General features: G+C 42.3%; 1 protein-coding gene across 1 annotated transcript in view; it reads right to left on the bottom strand.

Annotated features, from left to right (window-relative positions):
* Positions 1-16,647: 16,647 nt before the first annotated feature.
* The window catches only part of cep128 (centrosomal protein 128), a gene marked incomplete at its 5' end in the record, with an annotated part of 40,887 nt that continues 37,656 nt past the window's right edge, over positions 16,648-19,878 (bottom strand). The window contains 3 exons of the mRNA XM_079180530.1: positions 16,648-16,740; positions 17,387-17,495; positions 19,181-19,294. Coding sequence (XP_079036656.1) covers positions 16,673-16,740; positions 17,387-17,495; positions 19,181-19,294 — 291 coding nt within the window. The 3' untranslated portion in view covers positions 16,648-16,672. The remainder of the gene's footprint in view (positions 16,741-17,386; positions 17,496-19,180; positions 19,295-19,878) is intronic.

Here is a 19,878-nt window from a genome sequence, read left to right on the forward strand (position 1 = left end):
AAATCAAAAGTCATTTCCCAACACATAGAAAAATAAACTGTTTGGAACACAGTTATAAACATTTTGACAGTACCATATTGGCAACTGTGATTTAAAAAGGATAAAATCTCTTGAGAACTCAAGACTTACTGAGTCACTGAAACATTTACAAAAGAACGTTGGCTTACGGAAGCACACTTACTATTGTAAGCATTACAGAGAGACAATGCAGTACAACTTCACCGGGACTCAATGTGGATGTTTTTATGGAGTCCCTGCTGGAGACATTTGGCAGTGTGAATAACATCACTAGCATCCACACGACCCCGAGTGACTGTCAAGAGGTGTGTGACCCTTGGAGTTCTAACGACCTTGTCCATTGTAACCCTGTAAAATACGATCACTGTCATTTCAGCCATTCTGAGCATGCATGTGAGGTGTATGTGACGTGGTGCTGGCATCTGTGTAAGTGAGGGACCTCAAGAAACCATGATTGTCGGGAAAGTTGGAAGTCAAAACATGATTCGCATTACAAACGGTTTCATTAAATGTAGCTTTCATGGATGCGATATGAGCTAAAGTAAATAAGTACTTACAGCTGTCTTTTTATTTCTACTTTTTGTTTGTTTTTTATTTATTCATTTAGTAAGTAATTAATTTATTTATTTATTGGATTTAGGTCCTTTTTTTGAAGGATGATGTCCAGTCAGGGTTGACTAGGCAGTCCTCAGTGACCGCTCAGCAGGATGTGATACAGTTATGTATCTCAATATTTCTCCCTCCCTCCCTCACGTCTCAGTTAAGGATCGGACTGCTATGCATAGCAGCCAAATTCCAGATGGTGTTCAAGCGTGTAAGAGTGGATCCACCAGGCGAAATGCACAATGCATTGTTATTTCTCTCAATTCTGAATCTCCGATTGCATTTTTTTTTTGTCCAGTTTTCAATCCACTTCCTGAGATGTTGTTGCAAAATGCATTATCATAACGTGTGTCCAGCTGAGATTTAACTGTCGCAATCTTAAAAAAAGGAAAAGTCCAGACTAAAGACTTCCTCTAGTGTGAACAAGTGAGATTCTATCTGTTGTCACAGACAACTGTGTCAAAAACAGCAAATATGTTTACATATTTTCTTACATCATAGCCGTTGTGCTTTGCAGGTCAATATTGTACAGAAAATTCAAGTTTCTGATCATTTAAAAAAAACTCATCTTCTTGTATAGACGGACCATTTGATTTGATTTTACTGCTTGAGCAACACGACAAAGAAATGATTTTTGTTCCTTTGCCAGGAACGCCTGGAGATAAAAAATGATGTGCACAGGAACATTTGTTTAGGCAGAGAGCAAATGTTGTTAGATTAGACGTCTAGTCTCTCTGGATGGTGTTCCTCTTCAGTCGCATGAATATTTCACCGGAAGCTGTCAATCAATTAGAAAACAGCTCCCTCAGATCTTGTAGTAGGGATTCCTCCTTATTCTGAAATGAATTTCATCATGTTCTTTATTTTTTATTGGAAATTTTACAAAACAGAAGAAGAGAATAAAGACAGATTATGACGGATTTGGAGCGCTATAGCTAGCACCTTACTGACGTACAGGTGTTTTTATTTTTGTTTCCTTTCTTCCTTTTTTAAAAACTCGTCAATGTTCTCTTACGCTCAACTCGTCTCTTTGCGTTTGTTTTTTTCTGGTTATTGTGTAGCTTCATTTCATGTCTCATTTTGATGACATTCTCTTCCAGCAATATCTTGTTTTTTATGTCATTAGTTATTGCTGAAGTTATTTGTTCTCATTTTCATGCAAAGTCAGTCGGTGTGTATGTTCACTTTGATTTTTTGTGTTGGTACTTGGCTTTTTCGACCAGTTAATTATTATTGTCTTATGCTCCTTTGACTCCAAACAATTCCCACAAATAAAAAATGTTGTTCCCAAACTTTTTGGATGTTGGACTGCGGGTGGGCTCTCTCTCACTCATCCATGTTGCGGTGTAAAGGTGGCAGGAGACGCAGCGACGAGATGGAGATAGATAGCATCTACTCTGAAGACTATTCACCCAACCACAATTTCTCATCCATTTGCTGTCGCTTCAATGATTTCCTTTTATAGCAAAAAGTGCTATCATTTCCATTCAAATGAAGTCCAGAGCAGAGCAGCGCAACACCATCATTTACCTATAGATCATTATGCAAATCCACACACTGTTCAGCGATGCAACAAGAGAAAAAGGACGGATGGAGAAAACAGTTATTAGAGGTTCCAGAGTCTTCACAACAGCAGAGGAATGGATTTGGGTTCTTTAAGTCAGGCCTTTATGAGAGTGCACAGCCAAATGGCCGGGTTATGAGCTACTCAATGGCTGCAGCACCTGCTTCCCCAGCTCGGTTTTACACTGTCCATATTTTGTGCAAATGGGCCTTCACAGAGCTGGTCATTACCTTGCAATAGCCCATTGATGTAGGATATCAGAGCGGCGTGTGTGAGCATATCTAGCTAGCACAATGACTACATATGAACTCATTCATTCTGCCGTAGGCAATGAGAACAAGAAGGCCAGCAGGGATTTGGTCCATAGAGGGACTGTTTTGTTCATTCTGAGACAGACCCACATTCAACATCTACAATCATTTTTTGGGGGAAATGTGTTCTGTATAAGTCAACATAATAAAAAGTTCATGTGTAAGAAAACAACATTCATTTTAGCAAGCAATGATATTAAATCCATTGTTCATCCTTCTGCAGTACACTGCCCTGCCAAGGCCGAGAGCAGTAAGTAATCAGTATTTTTATGTTAACACATTCTAACATGACGTGAAGGGTCTTGTAATGATGAACCTGCTGTTCCTCTCAGCTCTACAGAGCATTCCAGTGTCTTTCAGTTCATCTCAGCCACAGCACACAGCTGCTTTCACAGCAAAAACACGCTGTAGCACCGACGGGCTGACAGAACATTGTGCCCAGCTTGTGAACATAGTAGAGCCCCAAAAACCAGGTTTCCAGGCAGGTTGTAAGGACTTTATTTTAAACATTTTTAGGCAGATTATTGTAGCCCAAAGAGCTGCGTCTCCCTCCACTTTCAGATTGGTTTGTAGATGAGCGTGCTTGTGACGTCGGCGTGTTGTTAGTTGGGGGGTTAGTCTTCTATCATAGTGTGAATGAATGGAGAACAATTTAACATTATTATGGCATTACTACCAGCAGCATCTTTGTAAACTGCTGCCACGGTCTCTAGATGTTCAGGTGGTGTTGCTCTCTCGTATCCTCTTGGAAAATAATTGAAAAGTGTCCGAATTTCTGTGAGTTTTTCCAACTGACATTTGGCCTCCTCTCCCCTTCTGCTGCTGCAGCATATTTTGTTTTGTTGCACTGACACAACTATTTGTAATTGGTCGTTCTTACAAATGAACCAAACCAAGGTTCAGTCTGATCCGCACAGAGACCACCTCTTTTCATCAGACCAGGTTTGGCTGTTTGGTCCACATCGGGGTCCTGGGGAGGTTTCATGCAGGTTCTTTTCTGATCGGATCAGCAGAAAGTCTGCAGACACAACGTAGATGGGAAAGGGCCCTTAGATAATAAACATATTCATATTCATAGTTAAATCTACATGAAATACTTTAATTTACAAGGTAATACATTTCATTTGTGGTTTAAAGGTCGTTTAACCACAGCCAACAGCATTAATTCCACCACAGACATACAGTAAGGCAGCTACTGACACTAACAGAGATGTATCTGTGTTTGCTGTCCATCATTGGAATTTAGCTGCTGCCTCGTTTTTTGTGGAATAACTAACTATATCAAGATGTCACTTCATCATTTACGACATTTTTCATTGAGTGATAACAGCTATTGAAAAATCAGCATGTGAACTTAGTTTACCTTTAGCTGGGGCTTCTCTCTCTGACTAGATGAACTGTAGCAGCGTTCCTGCTTTAGCGTTAGCTGTGTAGTTTGTAGAGTGCAGTTACTGTGTTTTGCCTCAGAGTTAAACTCTGTTTTGTTGTTACTGCATATCTAATAAGCTGTTTTCACAGCAATTATTTACTTACAATATTTTTAACTGGTAAAACATGTCAAAAAGGTATTCAGGTATTAAATCAGTTTTGATCAAATATTGAAATAGTTACTGATGTCAAGTACTCATTGAAGATCGTTTCCAGTTGTATGGCATGTGATTCATTTCTGAGCTGACTGCCCTTTTTGAAATCACTCAATATTTATCTGCTCTTTTGTAAATTGAGCTTGGAGCTGTAGTGCACTCTGCACCAGGGCTAGAACCGCTCTGCCTTTATATCTCAACTGTCACAGCTTATTTATGTCAGCGATGAAGTTTATTCACATCACCCCGGAAGATGAATATGAGTCTGATCGTGAGATCGTACGTTAAGAAAGGAAGCTGGTCAGACAACCAAAAGAAATTCAAAAACCAGAAATGTGACTGAGAATCTACGGCAATGTTTGGGGGTAAATGCAGTGACATTTGTAAAATACAAAAGCAGGGATTCAAGTTAAAGACACATTCTATGAGGCACTTAACACGACAATATCATCAAGAGAACAGAGAAACTAAACAGTGGAAGGTAATTGCAGCATAAATCACCACCGAAAGAAACAGAAAATACATAAAAGCCAAGTTTAGTTTAGCCAAATATTTCCCCACATAACAAATAAAACAATTAATAATGTGATCATAATAAATAAAAGTCTCCAAAACAAGAACTGTGTGCGTTGAGCTAAAGCCTGAAACAGTGAGCTATTGCTGTTTTCCCAACCATTAGTCACTTTCAGATTTACACCAGCAGGGTGCCAGCGGAAGAAACGCAGCCATTTGATATTCACAACCCATTCGCTTACACAGTTGTTGGCTGACAACGTTTATTGATTGGATTTTATGTGTAGCAACTACTTTTCCTTTTAGTCAAATTAGTAGAAGTAGATTACATCAATCCTGCTGATGCTGGCTGGATAATTCATATCTTAATTGACAGAAAAACAATTTACATTTGCTAATGGCTTTTGCAAATGGATTTCTGTGTGTATTTGACTACATTAGCTCTGCCTTCACCCCGTATAGGGTCTCTGCAACGGCAACAGGGGAGCAGCTCAGCTCCCGTTTGTGCATTTAAAGGCTGACAGTTGACCCGTCATGAAATTTAACTTCAACTAATGAACTGGTTAAATCCACATAAATGCTTCATGGTATGTTTTTCCATTCAAATAAACAGCGGCTTTACAAGAGCCATGCATCAGCTCTGACAGTGAATGCGGATGAAACCTGTTTTTGTTGCTTACACAGAGGCCGGATGCTGTGAAAACATTGAGCTGGGAATGTCGGCAGCTGTAGCATTGTATGCCTCTTCCTCTATAGAGGAAGCTTTCTTTTGTCCCAGTAAAGATTCAGAAGAGATGCTGTATCCTCCAAGGACTGGGGCACAGCAGCTGTGAAGGTGATGGTGATCAGTCCTGACAGGTAAAATATGAGCCCGCTGACCTTAACTCCAGCATTATGAAGGGCACGCACATATTAGCAAACCTCAAATAGAAGTGTCTCCTACTGTGTGTGTGTACACATTGGACAGGCTAAAGCCACATCAAAGTTCACACACACACACACACACACAGAAAGAAATGTCATGGTGGTTGCGTTCATATTCGTATGTCACAGTGCACACAGTGATACATCAGCAGTACAGTCAGGTGTACAGTCATATGTGCACTTAATTCCCTTTTGTGTCCGCCTGCAGGGAGCACACCTCTTATTCTTGCTCTCCATCACGCAGCAGCCAAAGCTTTCAGTTAGCTCCTCAGCCCTAATTAACTGCCAAGATATGAATGCGTTAATCTGGACTCTAAATCTTCAGTTCCACTGACAACAGCTTTTACAGGCTGACACAGCCGCATGATAAACAGCCTGGCTGCGTCCTCGCCTAGTGGACACAGTGCCATCTAGGGACCAGGTCTGGCAGCTCAGCTCACGCTTTCCGACCCCAGGGTATTTATTGCCATGCATGCATAATGCATGTTAGTGCGCATGGTAAAAGTCTTATACAAACAAAACTCCACAAACACCAAAGTCTACTGTCACTTTGAGCAATTTGACGAAGTGCATCCACTTCCAGTTGTTAATTGTACTGACATTAGAGTAATATTACCATAACTTTTAATGGATTATCGCTGAAATGGAACAAAAATTAGAAAATTCAAGTAGGTTAGTTTCCCCAGATGAGGCCGGGCTGCGAAACACAGGAGTAAATGAGAGCAAAGAGCCTACGCTGCACACCAAAACACTGCTGTACTGTTGCTCTGCAGTCAGCAGCACCAACAGGCATGCGAGAGCGTATGATGCCGGTGAAGGGTGCACGAGTACGCGGCTGCACACTCACACTGCATGTCTCCATCTCCATCTGTGAGTGATGTTCAAAACTCTGATTGTCTGTGCTGTTTCCACTACCGAGGGAGACAGGCCTCCTATCCAAGCTTGACAGTCTGATTGGATCCAGTGAGAATCCCAATGAAGCAATGAGCATCTCAGCGGCGGCTCCCCGGGGCCCCCTCACAGCCCACAGGCCGGCCCCAGCTCTGCCTGTTCAGACCAGATGGAAAGTGAGGCGGGTTGGGATCTGAGAGGTATGGTGAAAGCGTTTCTGTTGCTGTGAAGGTGACTGCAGCAAAACCGGCTGCAAAATCAGATCTGATCATAAGTGAAGGTGGCAGATAATTGTTGGGGCTGTCTGACTGCTGTGTTTGAGTTCATAACAACTCAACCTACGTTTGAGATGGTTTGGCTGCATTAAGTGATAAAGATCAAGTGCAGAAAAATTCATCCATAAGTGACACATTCTTTATCAAGATTATCAAAAATTACTATTTTGGCTCTTTTTTAAACTGCTGCAGGATCAGTGTTGCTGGTAAAAGTGACTCTTCTTCTAACAACACTACAAACTCAATACTTAATTCCACGACAGGCCTTTTGCCTCGAGCCAGCCACTCGTAGCAAATAACAATCTGTTTTTCCTTGAGTTGCCTGGTTATATGAAACTTTTAAAAACATCCATCTGGTTTATTTGGATGGCTCCTAACTCGGTCCTGGTAGCTGAAACTTCATTTATATTAAACGTACAGAAACAGAAAAACACGACACAGGAATAGGTTGTTCCAGTTAATACAATTACACTCGATTAATTGAATTATGTCGTGCTACTAAAACACAACTTGAATAGCATAACTTCACAACTTGAATAGCATAACTTGAAGAATTCCTGTTGCAGGGTACAAAACATACATTAAACTTAACATCCAATCATTGTAAATGTAGATATTACTATCATTCATAAAGAAATGTGTGTGTTTCACAATTAACTCATGAGTGGGAAACATGAGATTAAGCTAATCGCTTAGATTAGTAGGTCATTTACACCATTATTGACATCGTGTTCAGTCATTTAAACTATGTTACATTATGAAATGTCATTTAAAAGTTTGAGTCAAAACTAAACAGTATTTTATAAAAGTGTCCGGTGATGTGTCGACAATATAGGCTAACCCTTATCATTAGCAAGCTAACGTTAGCTTTGTTGGTTATTCAGTTAGCTACTCAACGGTTCTACTTGGCAGCTCATTTCTACATGAGAACCTGTTTTAATTGAGTGACAAGGAAAACTCCATTTAACAACATTATAACTAAACGCTAAGATGCAACTTAGCAGAGGAGCTCTTTCCTTTCACACTCCTGTCCAATATCATTATCATTTACTATTAACATTCATTAACATTCTGCCCTTTCACTACTTCAATTGAAATGGAAGTGAATGAAAGTGGCATTTCTCCCATAATAAGATGGTATAATATAATGGAATCCATAATGTGTTCCAGTTGGTCACTCTGTTACAGCAGCTGCATAGAGAAGACTTCTTTGATTTGTTTTGAAGATGTCATCCAGAATAAGTGCAGCAGGTTATGAAGTAAAATGATAGAAATGTATGAGGATCATAAAAGGAAGTTTAGACCAGACTGTATTGACATGCGAGTCAGCACCGTAATGCAGGCTGATTACATATTCTCATAATTAGTAATGAACTCATGACACTGAGGCTGTCACTATTACAGCCTCATCACTCCGGCCCTCCAGTCAATGCACAGCTGGTGGTCACGCCGTCTGCTCCGTGCGATATACGGCTCAGGTCCTCACAGGTGAGGATGACGATGAGCCTCGCGCTCCCGGAGCCAGCAGAGGTCATTCTGGCATCACGACTGGCTGAGTGAACAACCGGTCCTCCACACCTGTCTGCCATCAAACATGGAAATCACCCCACTCACCCGTGACTGTTGCATATTCCATGAGCGAACACAGCACTTCATCTTCTTCTAACATGGCTTATAAATACAAATCGCTGCACAACAATTGCACAAAAAACATGTTCGTTTTCCCCCCTCTAAGCCCGGGAGAAAATGAGCTTGATACGGAGACTCAGCTGCAATAACCCATTCACTTATTGAACGGCGGCGGCTGGATACACTCTCAGCCTCCGGGCTTAAACGAAAAAGCAGAGCCCGGCTGCCTGATTGAATGGGTTTGTAATGCAAGCCAAATAGGTTTGTTCTAATGGGAATCGGCCTCGGTGGCTGCTGCAGAGGCTTACGCCAGCACTAGAGGAGCGGTGAGCGGCAGCAGCGCCCTGTGATTGGCTGAGAGAGGCCGAGGCCACACTAAGGGGCTGCTGTGTTTACTAATGGCCGTTATAGTGAGGTGATATGAAATGAGCCTTAACTTTAGGAATCACAGTATTCCTGAGGAGAGGTGAATATACTGTATATACAGTATCATGCGTGTGTGTGTGTGTGTGCGTGTGTACGTGTGTGCGTGCGTGTGTGTGTGTGTGTGTGTGTGTGTATGCGTGCGTGTGCGTGCGTGCGTGTGTGTGTGTGCGTGTGTGTGTGTGTGTGTGTGTGTGTGTAGGTGTGTGTGTGGGGGTAGTACTGGCTCAGGTGCTTCTCCACTGTCACCGCATATTAAACATCCTGCCCAGTGCCCTGGAGCCATTAGACCCTGAATAGTTGCAGCTGTTGTATGGTCCTGTGTGGGTAAAAGATAGTCAAGTTGATTATTAATATCGAATCTAAACTAGGGAAGCAACAATACATGATAAGATATGAAACCAATAAGCACAGTTCGTGAATGTTCGTTGCATTAATCACTATAGTTTTACTTCCTCTTGTTGCAATCGAGCTGCATAGTTTTAGTTTGATTTGTTTGAAGATATTCATTAGAGATTTCTGCTGCACCCCCAATACAATGGGGGGAAAATGAAATTTGATTTGGGATGCTAAGCAACATTTTAATGGAGTGGCTTAGTTGTCATAGTGATTGATGCTCACCACAAAGACAAATAAGGAGTCAAAGTCAAATCATTGGATGGCTGATCAGGGAGGTCATCCCCCAGGAGCTGACCATGTAACTCAGGAGGTTTCATCTGTATCTGTACACTAGAACAGTCTTCATGTTTGGTGGATCATGGCATGTGTAGGAACAGATTGGAGGGTCATAACTGAAGCCGACACATGGGAGCTGTCTGACTCGTAATGAGTCACTGATGCGACACACCTGAGGGACACCAGAGGTGCACGGGTGGAAAGTTGAGCCGAGAGACACTGAGGGCACAGCTGAGCAGAAGGTAGGCAATGTTTCAAATCTTCTGAAGTTGCCTCATAGCTGTGGAACAATACATGAGAGAGAATGTTGGTGTGTCTGAATGTGTTTGTGTGTTGACTGTCAGCTCTGAACATGTGTCACCTCATGCATTTATACAAACAGAGAGAGAGGCCGTCTCAGTTCTTCTGAACACTACTGACTCTTAAAATAACTTTGACGGTCATACTGCAGTTTATCTGGATAGCTCACGTGTGTGTTAAAGTTGTCACGCATGTGAAATTCAGATTACAAACGTCTTCATTTTCATGTAGAGGCTGTATTTTCTCCTGTGGGATCACACACATAAACACAAACGCGTGGAAAGCTGTGAATTCATTCATTACCGTCTCTCAACCTGACAAAGTGGAGTAAAGCTGGACTAATGATGGGGCAGAATGTAAATGGGAAACCAGTCTGCCGGGAGCAGCAGAACGATCCACGAGTCTGCATGTGTTTTGCAACCGAATATAGCTTAGATAAGCAGACGGCTTCCTGAGGACGGAGTTACAGGATAAAGAAGCACATTAGGGAGCAGGGTTGTCTCCGAGTGTGACTAAACTTACCAAATGTGATTTATTTAGCCAAATGTGAAGATACCAATACTATGCTGAATGGGGGGGCGAAAAAGCAAAACTCTGAGATTGCTCATTATCTTCAAACTGAAATTTGAGCACAGGTTTGTGCCCTGAACAGATATTATTCCTGAAAGTGACACTGCTTAATAAAGTCAAACACTTGAAGTCTCTCCAGGTATCTGTGAGACTTTCTGGACTCTGTGGCCAAATCCCAATGTCCCCCCTAAACCCTCAAACCCTGAACCCTCAAGGACTTACTGGCCTCACCTGGTAAGTGGGTGAGTGGGAGAGACTGTGAGGGCTTCAAATGGTGTAAATAGGAACGGGACAGCACTTTGCTGCAACATATCACGTTTATCATGAAAACGATAAATAATATGATGTAATTGTGGTTATTTATTTTATACTTTGTACTCCCTGATTTGAACGTCTTCAGACTCTTTCCTGACAAGATGAGAAGTAACTTCATATAATCTATTTACTCGTTTTTGTCTAAACAGCTTCAATGACAAAATCTAATATTTGATGAATAAATAAATAAATATTCTCTGATTTCATGTTTATGTTTTGTTCCATCTTTAATGTTTCTGTGTAAATGGAATATTCCAGACTGAACACACGTGAGCCGTCCTCTTTGTTTACCTTTTTGTTTACGTCTCCATGCGTCCACTGGTTACCCCGTGTTTAACGTCACATTGCAATGATTTGTGGGTAATTCCCTTAGGCAAAGTCAGCATCCTATGCTGATTTACGGTACAGGTTCATAAAGGGCTCAAAATGTCTGCCAGAGAGCCTCAAACACTGGATGATTTGACAGTGGGACAGCCCTAAACCCTCACGGACTTCGTGGGAGCGCGCCTCAGAGTCCTTGAGTCCGTGAGGGGGGAGATTGGGATTTGGCCAAAGATTAGTGCTGAGCCCCTGACTGAAGCAGCTACACTGTGGTAGATGACACAATGGATGTACAATGGATACATGTGTTAGGTTCAGCACCTCGCAGAACTGTGGAAGGCCGCATGTTGAAAAGCAGCCCAGAGGAGAAGAAGCCCCCCCCCCTTGCTCCCATTCTGATGGAGGACAGGAATCGGCAGGTCCAGATCAAAATCACAAGATATTGAATAACCAACAGAAGCCAAAACAACTGCAAACTGAAGTACACCATGAATGATAAAACAAACATAATATTCCATAAATGTGAGACCCCGTTCAGGCCACCCAGCAAACTGGTGTGTTCACTGGATGGCCCCAAGGAAGTCTCTCTCTCTCCTGGGATTCACAGCTCTTTGTCCCCCTAAAGTTACATCCCTGAGCCCATCGATCAGCTCCCACGATTGGCTCATCCAATAAGTCCCTCCTGGGCCGATGACCCATTGTTCTGTTCTTCTCACCTACAGTAGGTCAGCCAGCTTCGTTCCAACCCCCGCTGGCAGACACCTCATTACATTCTTGGGGCCAGTTCCCTTGTTTGATTGGCCAAACCCCCGCTTCCAGTACACTCCTCACACCTTCCTCTTACAGTATGAAATGACCTCTGATGATGAAATGACTTCTTGGTCTAAACTCTTACAAGTAAACACACTGTAACATATAACATCCAGCACTAGGAATGCTCTAAAACTTAAATCCCTCACACATGTAAAAAGTACAGCACATTTAGGGAGACACCACACCACAAGTGCAGACGGAGAATTTTCTCTGGACCTTGTCTTTCCAAATGTACTTCTTAGTTAAAAGGAGAAACGGGGATGGAGTGAAGGCTTAGTACAGCTCTGCAGCTCATCTTTGCTCTAAGCTCGGTTGAGCTTTGCGTTCCTCTCCGTGGAACACTTTTTTGCTTTTGTTGTTAAGTCTAATAACTAGTCCTCTTCTAAATACAATACTTTTTTTTATTATTTGAAAATGATGTTAACAAGATACCAGTGTTTCAGCAGAGGATGAGGCAGTAAATTACTGTTCAGAAATGGCAAAACTCACATCAACTTTATTTTGTATTAAAGAGGAAGACATGGCTTAGTTTTTCTTTCTTCTTTTCTTTCTTGTCTTTGTACAAAAGACACCTGCTGGAGCTTTTAAAGGATTTGTTTTGTGCAACTGGCATACGCAAAGCTCCAACAAACCCACAAGCTTGGATTTAGTAAAAGTGTATGAATCATTGTTTCCTTTTAGGAAGCTTAGCTTCATAAATTGATACCTGCATGTCTTGTTTCAGATTTAAAAGCACCATGCTGCTCACACATGATTGCAGTGAGGTTAATAGGTAATCAGGCCTCTAAAGTCATCAGGATATGATATATATTGTGGAACAAAATTTCTTCAGCTTGTAACAGCCACAGATCTTATGCGGTGCAAAACATTGCTACCTCCTACTAGAAAAAATACAATTGTCGAAGTCAGAGTTTCTACTTGTAAACTCGGGTTGAATCCATCCACTCTGACTGGAGTGTCTGATGACACACAACAGTGGAAGCACACGTTGTAAATGTTAAACCATCAACTAAAGGTCAACCTAGAACGTATATTTGACTGTAAGTGATTCAAATAATACATAGTATCATTTGGTAAAACGTGTTCAGCATAAGTCACAATGTTATCAGGTTGCTGGGTACAGTAAACAATCTCTGAAAGTTATCTTCTCTCCACAAAAGTTATCCTGTAAAATGTTAAAAAGTCCAGAAAACTGTGTTGGCTGTCCTGCTGACAGCTCAGTTGTGTAAATACCAAAGAAACATCAGTTTGTCTCGGTCGCGTCACAGTTATTGTTGATGTTTGGGATCGTGCTCCAGGAACGCTTGGAGAGTGGAAGTTGGACACTTCAACTGGGAAACTTCTGACCTCTGAGTAGTCTGGAACGCAGCATTAATTCAGGCATCTAACCCCAAAGCCAAAGACTTTGAGACAAAGGAACCAGAAGTGCAAGAATACTAACCCGTGTCTGGGTTTTAGGACATATCTTCATCAAGTTTATGTCTCTTGTATTCTTCTGTATTTTATTTAGTGTGATGCAATCTGTCCTCCCTCATACTGTCGAACAAACACTCCCACACTGAGCTGTCCCTCTTAGGAGGACAGGATAGCAGAATATTGTGCTCAAGTTAAACGAGCTTGAACTCATGTCAAAGTAACGGGCAATGGGGCTCGTTCGGGCCCAATTCGTTCTGGATTGATCATTAGAGTTCGGGCTGGTCTCCTGCAGTGCCTCCGAGCGCACCCGCCGTGTGATTCTGTCTTCCTCCCCCAGCCTGTGTCTCCTGTCCGCATGTCCCTCCTGCTGCTCCATCCCTACTAGCGTTCATATGGGAGAGAGACACATTCCAAGATTGGCTTCAGCTGCTGCTAATTAAGCCTCTTCTCGGCACCGTTCCCTGAACCCCCCCCCCCCCCCCCCCCCCCCCCACACACACACACACACACACACACACACACACTCTGTCCCCACTGCAGCTGAGCCCAACCACGCGCCACCACATACTCTATGACTTTTATTACCATACTATACTTTACCATTAGACAAGGTAGGCAACGGCTTGTGGCCCCCACCAACTGTAGATTTATTATGTTTAGATATGAAAAATTCTGTTATGTTAATTCTTACTCATTGTACCCTGAAATAACTTACATAAGAACTTCAAAATATGCAACTCAACTGTGTACTACTTACTGTGTACTTCTACTTCAGAGGAAAACATGGTAGTTAATTTACCTGAGAGAGAGAAGTCAAAATATGATGAATTGTTATTCATTAAACTATCTTGCATCATATTAGAACAGTGAAGTAAACAGAAGTTGTTAGAAAAATTCACGCAAGACCGATGGAAAATCATTAATCAATTGGCCATTTATTCTTGCAAGAAGGAGACAGAGTTGATTCACATACAGTATACGTGGATCAAGGCTGCTCAGAGGTCTGACTCTGAGCCTCGGATATTTATACTAAGTAAACATCAGTGTCACAGGCAATACGTCACGAAAGCATAACACACACACAAAATGGCGTCCACGCCATGTAGTCCAAGTAGATGGCTGCAACTTTACCTGAGCATTTGTTCTGGCACAAAGGTCACATTCTCATAGTCAGGAGGCTAAGTTCTCATAACATAGCCCTGTACCCATCTTAACGCTCCCACAGTCCTTATTATCATTTCAACCCAGGACATGCTGCTGAGTGTTCTTTCGCATAGACTAAACAACTGTGGTGAGGCAGTTCACACAACAAGGACACATAAGGACACCAAGCTTTTAAAGCACACCTTATCATTAGTCATTTAGGTTTTCCCCAACAGAAGTACATTGAGCTCTTTCACTCCTCACTTGAAGTCAACTTTGAAATGACTTTTGAAGTATTAACAGCTTTACGATTAGTAGTTTATAGTTCTGTTAATATGTCACGCTGTTAAGTTGTAATGTTTTCATGTGAGACAGTCACCAATTTGATTCCCAATATGTACTCAGTTCATCCAAATAAATATCCAAATTAGCTGTGACAGTTTTCAGAGATGTGAGTTGCAGGTGACTGAGCCCGCACTGAAGCCTCAGTGACGGTCTGTTAACATCATACTTCATTCAGTCCGCAGTATGCACTACATACTGATTCATAGTTCATACACCCCTGCTGCTTGGCTCGTTTATCCAACGTTTATTAATATTGAAAGTGTTGCACATATTTGACAAAGCACTACCTTGGCTCCACAACAATACACCCACCAAGCAGGAAGACCAGATGAACTGTTCTGGAGAAACGGGAAGAACACACGACCAAAGAGATTTAATGACATACTATACTATGACCTTTTGGACATTTATAACACCCCTGCTCCCTGTGGCTCATCCATTCTTCACATGATCGGCAGGTTGATCCCCATGTTGAGATGTTCTTGAGCAAGATACAGAACCCCAAAGAGCTCCTGAAGTCTGTGCCATCGGTGTGTGAATGATTATTAGTTATGATCCTGAGGGATAGGTGTCATCTTGCATCTCAGCTTTTCTACACATTAGTGTAAAAATGTGTGTGAATGTATGAATGTGGTCATGTAGCGGTTTGAGTGGTCAGACGACAAGAAAGGCGCTATGTAAATTCAATTGCAAATGCATAAAGTTCATTTAAGTTTTATGCAAGGTCTGAAAAGCCCATTCCACCAGCCCTCCGACCCCTCATGTCCTCCTGCAGCTCCTTTCCTCAGGGAGGTGCTACAGCGACTGTGGCAGAGCGGGTCGTCCTTCGATCGGCGGTTGGATGCCCGGCTTCTCTAGCCCATGTCGAAGTGTCCTCGGGCAAGACACTTAACCCCAAATTATTCCCGCAGGCTGTGCCTGCAGTGTATGACTGCTAGTGCGGATGGGCAGGTAGCACCTGGCATGGCTTCACAAGCAGCTTCTATCCCGTAGCCATCAGGACTCCTCCCTCCTCACGTACCACATGTATATATTTGTGCTACAGAGTAACATACTGTACAGAAGACAAACTCGTCTGGCCTTGGTGGTGTAGCCATCAACAATCGAATGACTTTTATTTGCCATTTTAACAACACACCTTTCCAAAGTACTGCACAAAGTCTCGGAACATACGGCTCCAACAAGATGATTTAACTGTGAGAAGTGTTTACACAGCAGGTATTGCATGTGTTTACGTCTTTGAAGTGGAGCAGCGCCTTAAAAGAAGACTTTCCTCTCTCATGTGGCTTAGGGTTGTTCCCTCCAATGAAGGATTTTAGCAAACAGCTGAAGATATACCAGTGGGAGAAGCTGGAATCTCAGCTGTTGCAAAGCAAACACTTAGCTCTGAAATGAAGGCGACATCAAGTGTGCGCTGCTTATAAAACCAGACATTTGGCCGCATGGGGATTTACTCACAGTGCATATACTTCCTTCACATTAAAAAAAATAGACTTCTATTTGTGCTTGAGTCTTTTTTTACAAATATATACGGCATGAAACAAAAAATATAAAGTCATAACGCAAATCGGTGAATACATTAAAACAGATATTCATTTTCATGATGTCAGTGAAAAACAAAACTTCATGTTTTGAAAAGGCACCAGTGTTTGGTTTGAGTGGAGGAAACATTTTAGCACAAACACATTGGCATGATAATAATACACTAAACAATATTTTAAACAGCTGTTAAAATATAACTATGGCAAGAAATGAAACAGTAAAACTATTTTGGTATAAATCTTTTTTCAAATCCATTAAATTCAGGTTCTTAAATAACATCTAAACACTTTACAGTATATTCTCCTTTACAGTGTCCAAACTCCACACATTCCACAAAGTTGGAGGTGAAATCGGTCTTACTCCTCTGCTCTTGAGCACCTTCAGTGATTGACTGTTGAGGTAGAGGAGGATTAGTGTTAAGTGCAAAGCTTCCTGGTACAGTCAAGTTGTTTCTTTGTTCTGCATGAGCAGCAGGTAGAATCAGAGACAGATGAAGGCTCACTTGAGTTGAGCTAATCTGTGAGGGGAGTCATCCAAGTCTGAACTGGTCAGCCGTTTGTGAGGAGCTGTGACAGAGGAAAAACAAAAGCCACTTAGTATAATATCCACTTTGATTGCTAATGGATCTAGTCCAATACACGTGGGCCCTCAATGATTCCTGTCACTGCCAAAGTAGTCCTGAATACATGTGATAATTGCATTGTATATTAACACCAGGGTTAAGTAGACATAGATCTACTTTGGCCAGCACACTTCCTGGAGGTAAAACAGACACAAAGCCACAGACGCTACGCTCCTCTCACACTGAGCCAAATATCTGTAAGCAGCTTAGGAAAGCGCTACAAGTGATTTTGGCTGAGAGCCACACAGTGATACAGACACACACACTCTCAGAGCACTGATGGAAAGTTTGAGCGCTGTGTGCCATGTTGAAATACTGAATGGAAAAGTGACAGTGCTGTAAGACGGCCACAGTGTCTTACAGCATCATGTGTAGATCACAACTTAAGCTTCATAATGATATACTGTACTGTGGAATGCAGCAGTAACCTGGATTGTCATTCTAGCCCTCATTGTGCAGACTTGTGATAAACCATTTAAAAAATACTGATCTAGCAACACAGAGATACAGAAAAACACAGTTTTGACTACCAAAACAGCCATTAGACGAGCTGTCACAGCACAGGGTAGCAGCAGTATATAAATACTCACACAGTGTGTCAGAGCTCAGCGAGCTGCTCAGGAACATGCTGGGCTCTTTGACGGAGGAAGACACAGCGGCCAGTCTCAGGCTCCTGGAAGTGACGTCCAGCTTCTCGTGCTGGAAGACAGGAGGACACGGTCACTGACAAAGTGAGGGTCAACAGCCATGCTATGTATAGCCTGAGGACATACACCTGGACCCTAACAAGTTAGGACAGGACTCATCATGTACTCGTCCATCTCAACAATTATTGGGTGCTTTGCCATGAAGTGTTCATGCCTAAAGACTTTGGTGATCCTCTGACAATCAAACATCTCCACATCTACGAGATGAAGTGGCACAAACTGTGTACAGACACCACGGCTGCTAGACGATGTCTCAGAGGTTCCTTTTCCAACGTGGGTCAAACACTCGCCTGTCTACTTTAGTCTTGTTTACCCGCACATGACCATATTATGCATTCATTGTGTAATTAGTAATACTGGCAATTGCCATCTTCACTTGTGTGCTCGCATTTAAGTCATGAAGTGAAGATGCAATGATTCAACCAACTGAATGAACATTAGTGTCTGCGCCACAATCTATTAACAATCCATCCAATAATGGAGATATTATATCGGTCTGTTGGTCCAAAGTGTTAGTGACAGACTAACTGAGGGTGACGCCACATCCCTATGGCCGTGGGCAAATTTCACAATGTAAAACTATACATAGTACAACCATAAATGTGAACAGCTCTGTATAATGCTCAAAGCAGCTTAAGCTGAGAGTTGTGGGCCAGATTTGGATGCTTCTTTTAGCATCCCAAGAGCTCTACATAATGATACAATATTCTGTTTAGGAAGAGAGTCTCTCTATGAAAAGTGTGGGCCTGTGTATGATAAAAGCTTCTTCTACAGACATTTATTTGCCTGTAAACATGCCGGCGAGTGTGCCAGCCTGAACAGACATCTCTTTATACTTTGGGATTCTGTTGCAAGGCCCGCCAAGTCAGTTGTCTCTTCAAGTTTGACACATATTACAGATTCCATTTATCCGGTGTTTATGAATCATTAATATTACAGATGTCCTGTAATGACAGGACAAACACTGAGACAAAAATAATCCTGTCTGAATACTAGTGGTTCAAGCAGAGACGCACTTTTACATTCAATGTCAAAGCGGCTTGTTGTTGGCATTGCTGACTGTGATCAAGATGGAACTTTTGTAAAGACATTCCATCCATCCTTTTTCCTTAAACAAACCCCGGGTGTGCAGCAGCTATTAAGCTAATGTAATCGCCACTTATCACTCAACACAGGAGTCATTTGGCAAACCAACGGGGTAATCTGGCAGATTAAAACCATTTAAAAAGTGACTGTATGGCTGTTTGGGGGAGGCTGCAAACGACTGATGGCAATCAGCTGTCAACAGTGATCTCTTGATGGCTCCCATGACTGCTTCATAGCACAGAAGAGGACTGCGGCTATTAACAGAGACGGGTAACATTCAGGTTTTGTTTAAGCGTACATTTGTGCCATTGCTTGAGCTTTCCCACTCTGTCCATCCATGATCCATTACCAGCATGTGGAATTATTCATTTATTCACACAAGTTTCAAATGAGGTGCTTTGCACACATCGGCTGTGCTGTGGGCGAGCTAGACTCATAAATGACTCAAAGTCAGGCTATCCTGATCCAAACGGCTGCTGTTTGAACAAAGCACAGCAATTAGTGACTGAAATAGAAAAGGTGTGGGTTGTTGTTTGGGAGAACATGCTCTTGAAAGGCATTATAAAGCACATCTGTGTGTGTTAGTCGTACTCTGTACTCCTGGATTCTGCGTTTGGACTCGTCCAGCTGGTGCTGTAGGTCCCAGACGATCTCTTTGTATTTGGTGTAGCGCTGCTCTACCATCTCTCTCTGCTGCTGTGACTCCTGTTGGCACATAATGGAGGCTGTGTCACTATAACCACCCGCACAACAGACACAGCTGTCTTTTAACCAGGCCAGAGGGACAAAAGCTGGAGCTTGTCAATAGTCTTAGCAGAAGAACACTGAAATGAATGAATAGCATTGATTCAGTGGATCAGTGTTTTCTGCACGGTGCAAATTTAAAGTCTCTTCATTCTTTCACGTCCAAACTGTTAGAAAACAGGGTTGCCAGCCAGCTCACTGCCCCTCTATCCAGTTATGAGCTTCTTGATGAGCTTCAGTTTGGTTTCAGACCCAAACACTACTGAAACTGCACAGGTTAAAGTAACTAACGACAACCTTTTAGTTGCAATGAACTCTGATCTTTGTGTGCACTCCTGAGAGCAGGGAGTGCCGTCTCCCTGGTTCCACAGTGATCAGCACTCAGCGGTTATGCGTTTACTTGCTTTAAAAAAACACATTACAATGTAACACTGCTATGCAGATCACTTACACACACGGATCGTCCTACAACAGTCATGATTCCTCCCAGCTGGTTGGATTACAGATGTGCTTGTCAGAAGTCACTGGATGTGCAATAATTCCGT

The sequence above is a fragment of the Pholis gunnellus genome (assembly GCF_910591455.1).
Source record: "Pholis gunnellus genome assembly, chromosome: 19".
In the NCBI taxonomy this organism is placed as follows: Eukaryota; Metazoa; Chordata; class Actinopteri; order Perciformes; family Pholidae; genus Pholis; species Pholis gunnellus.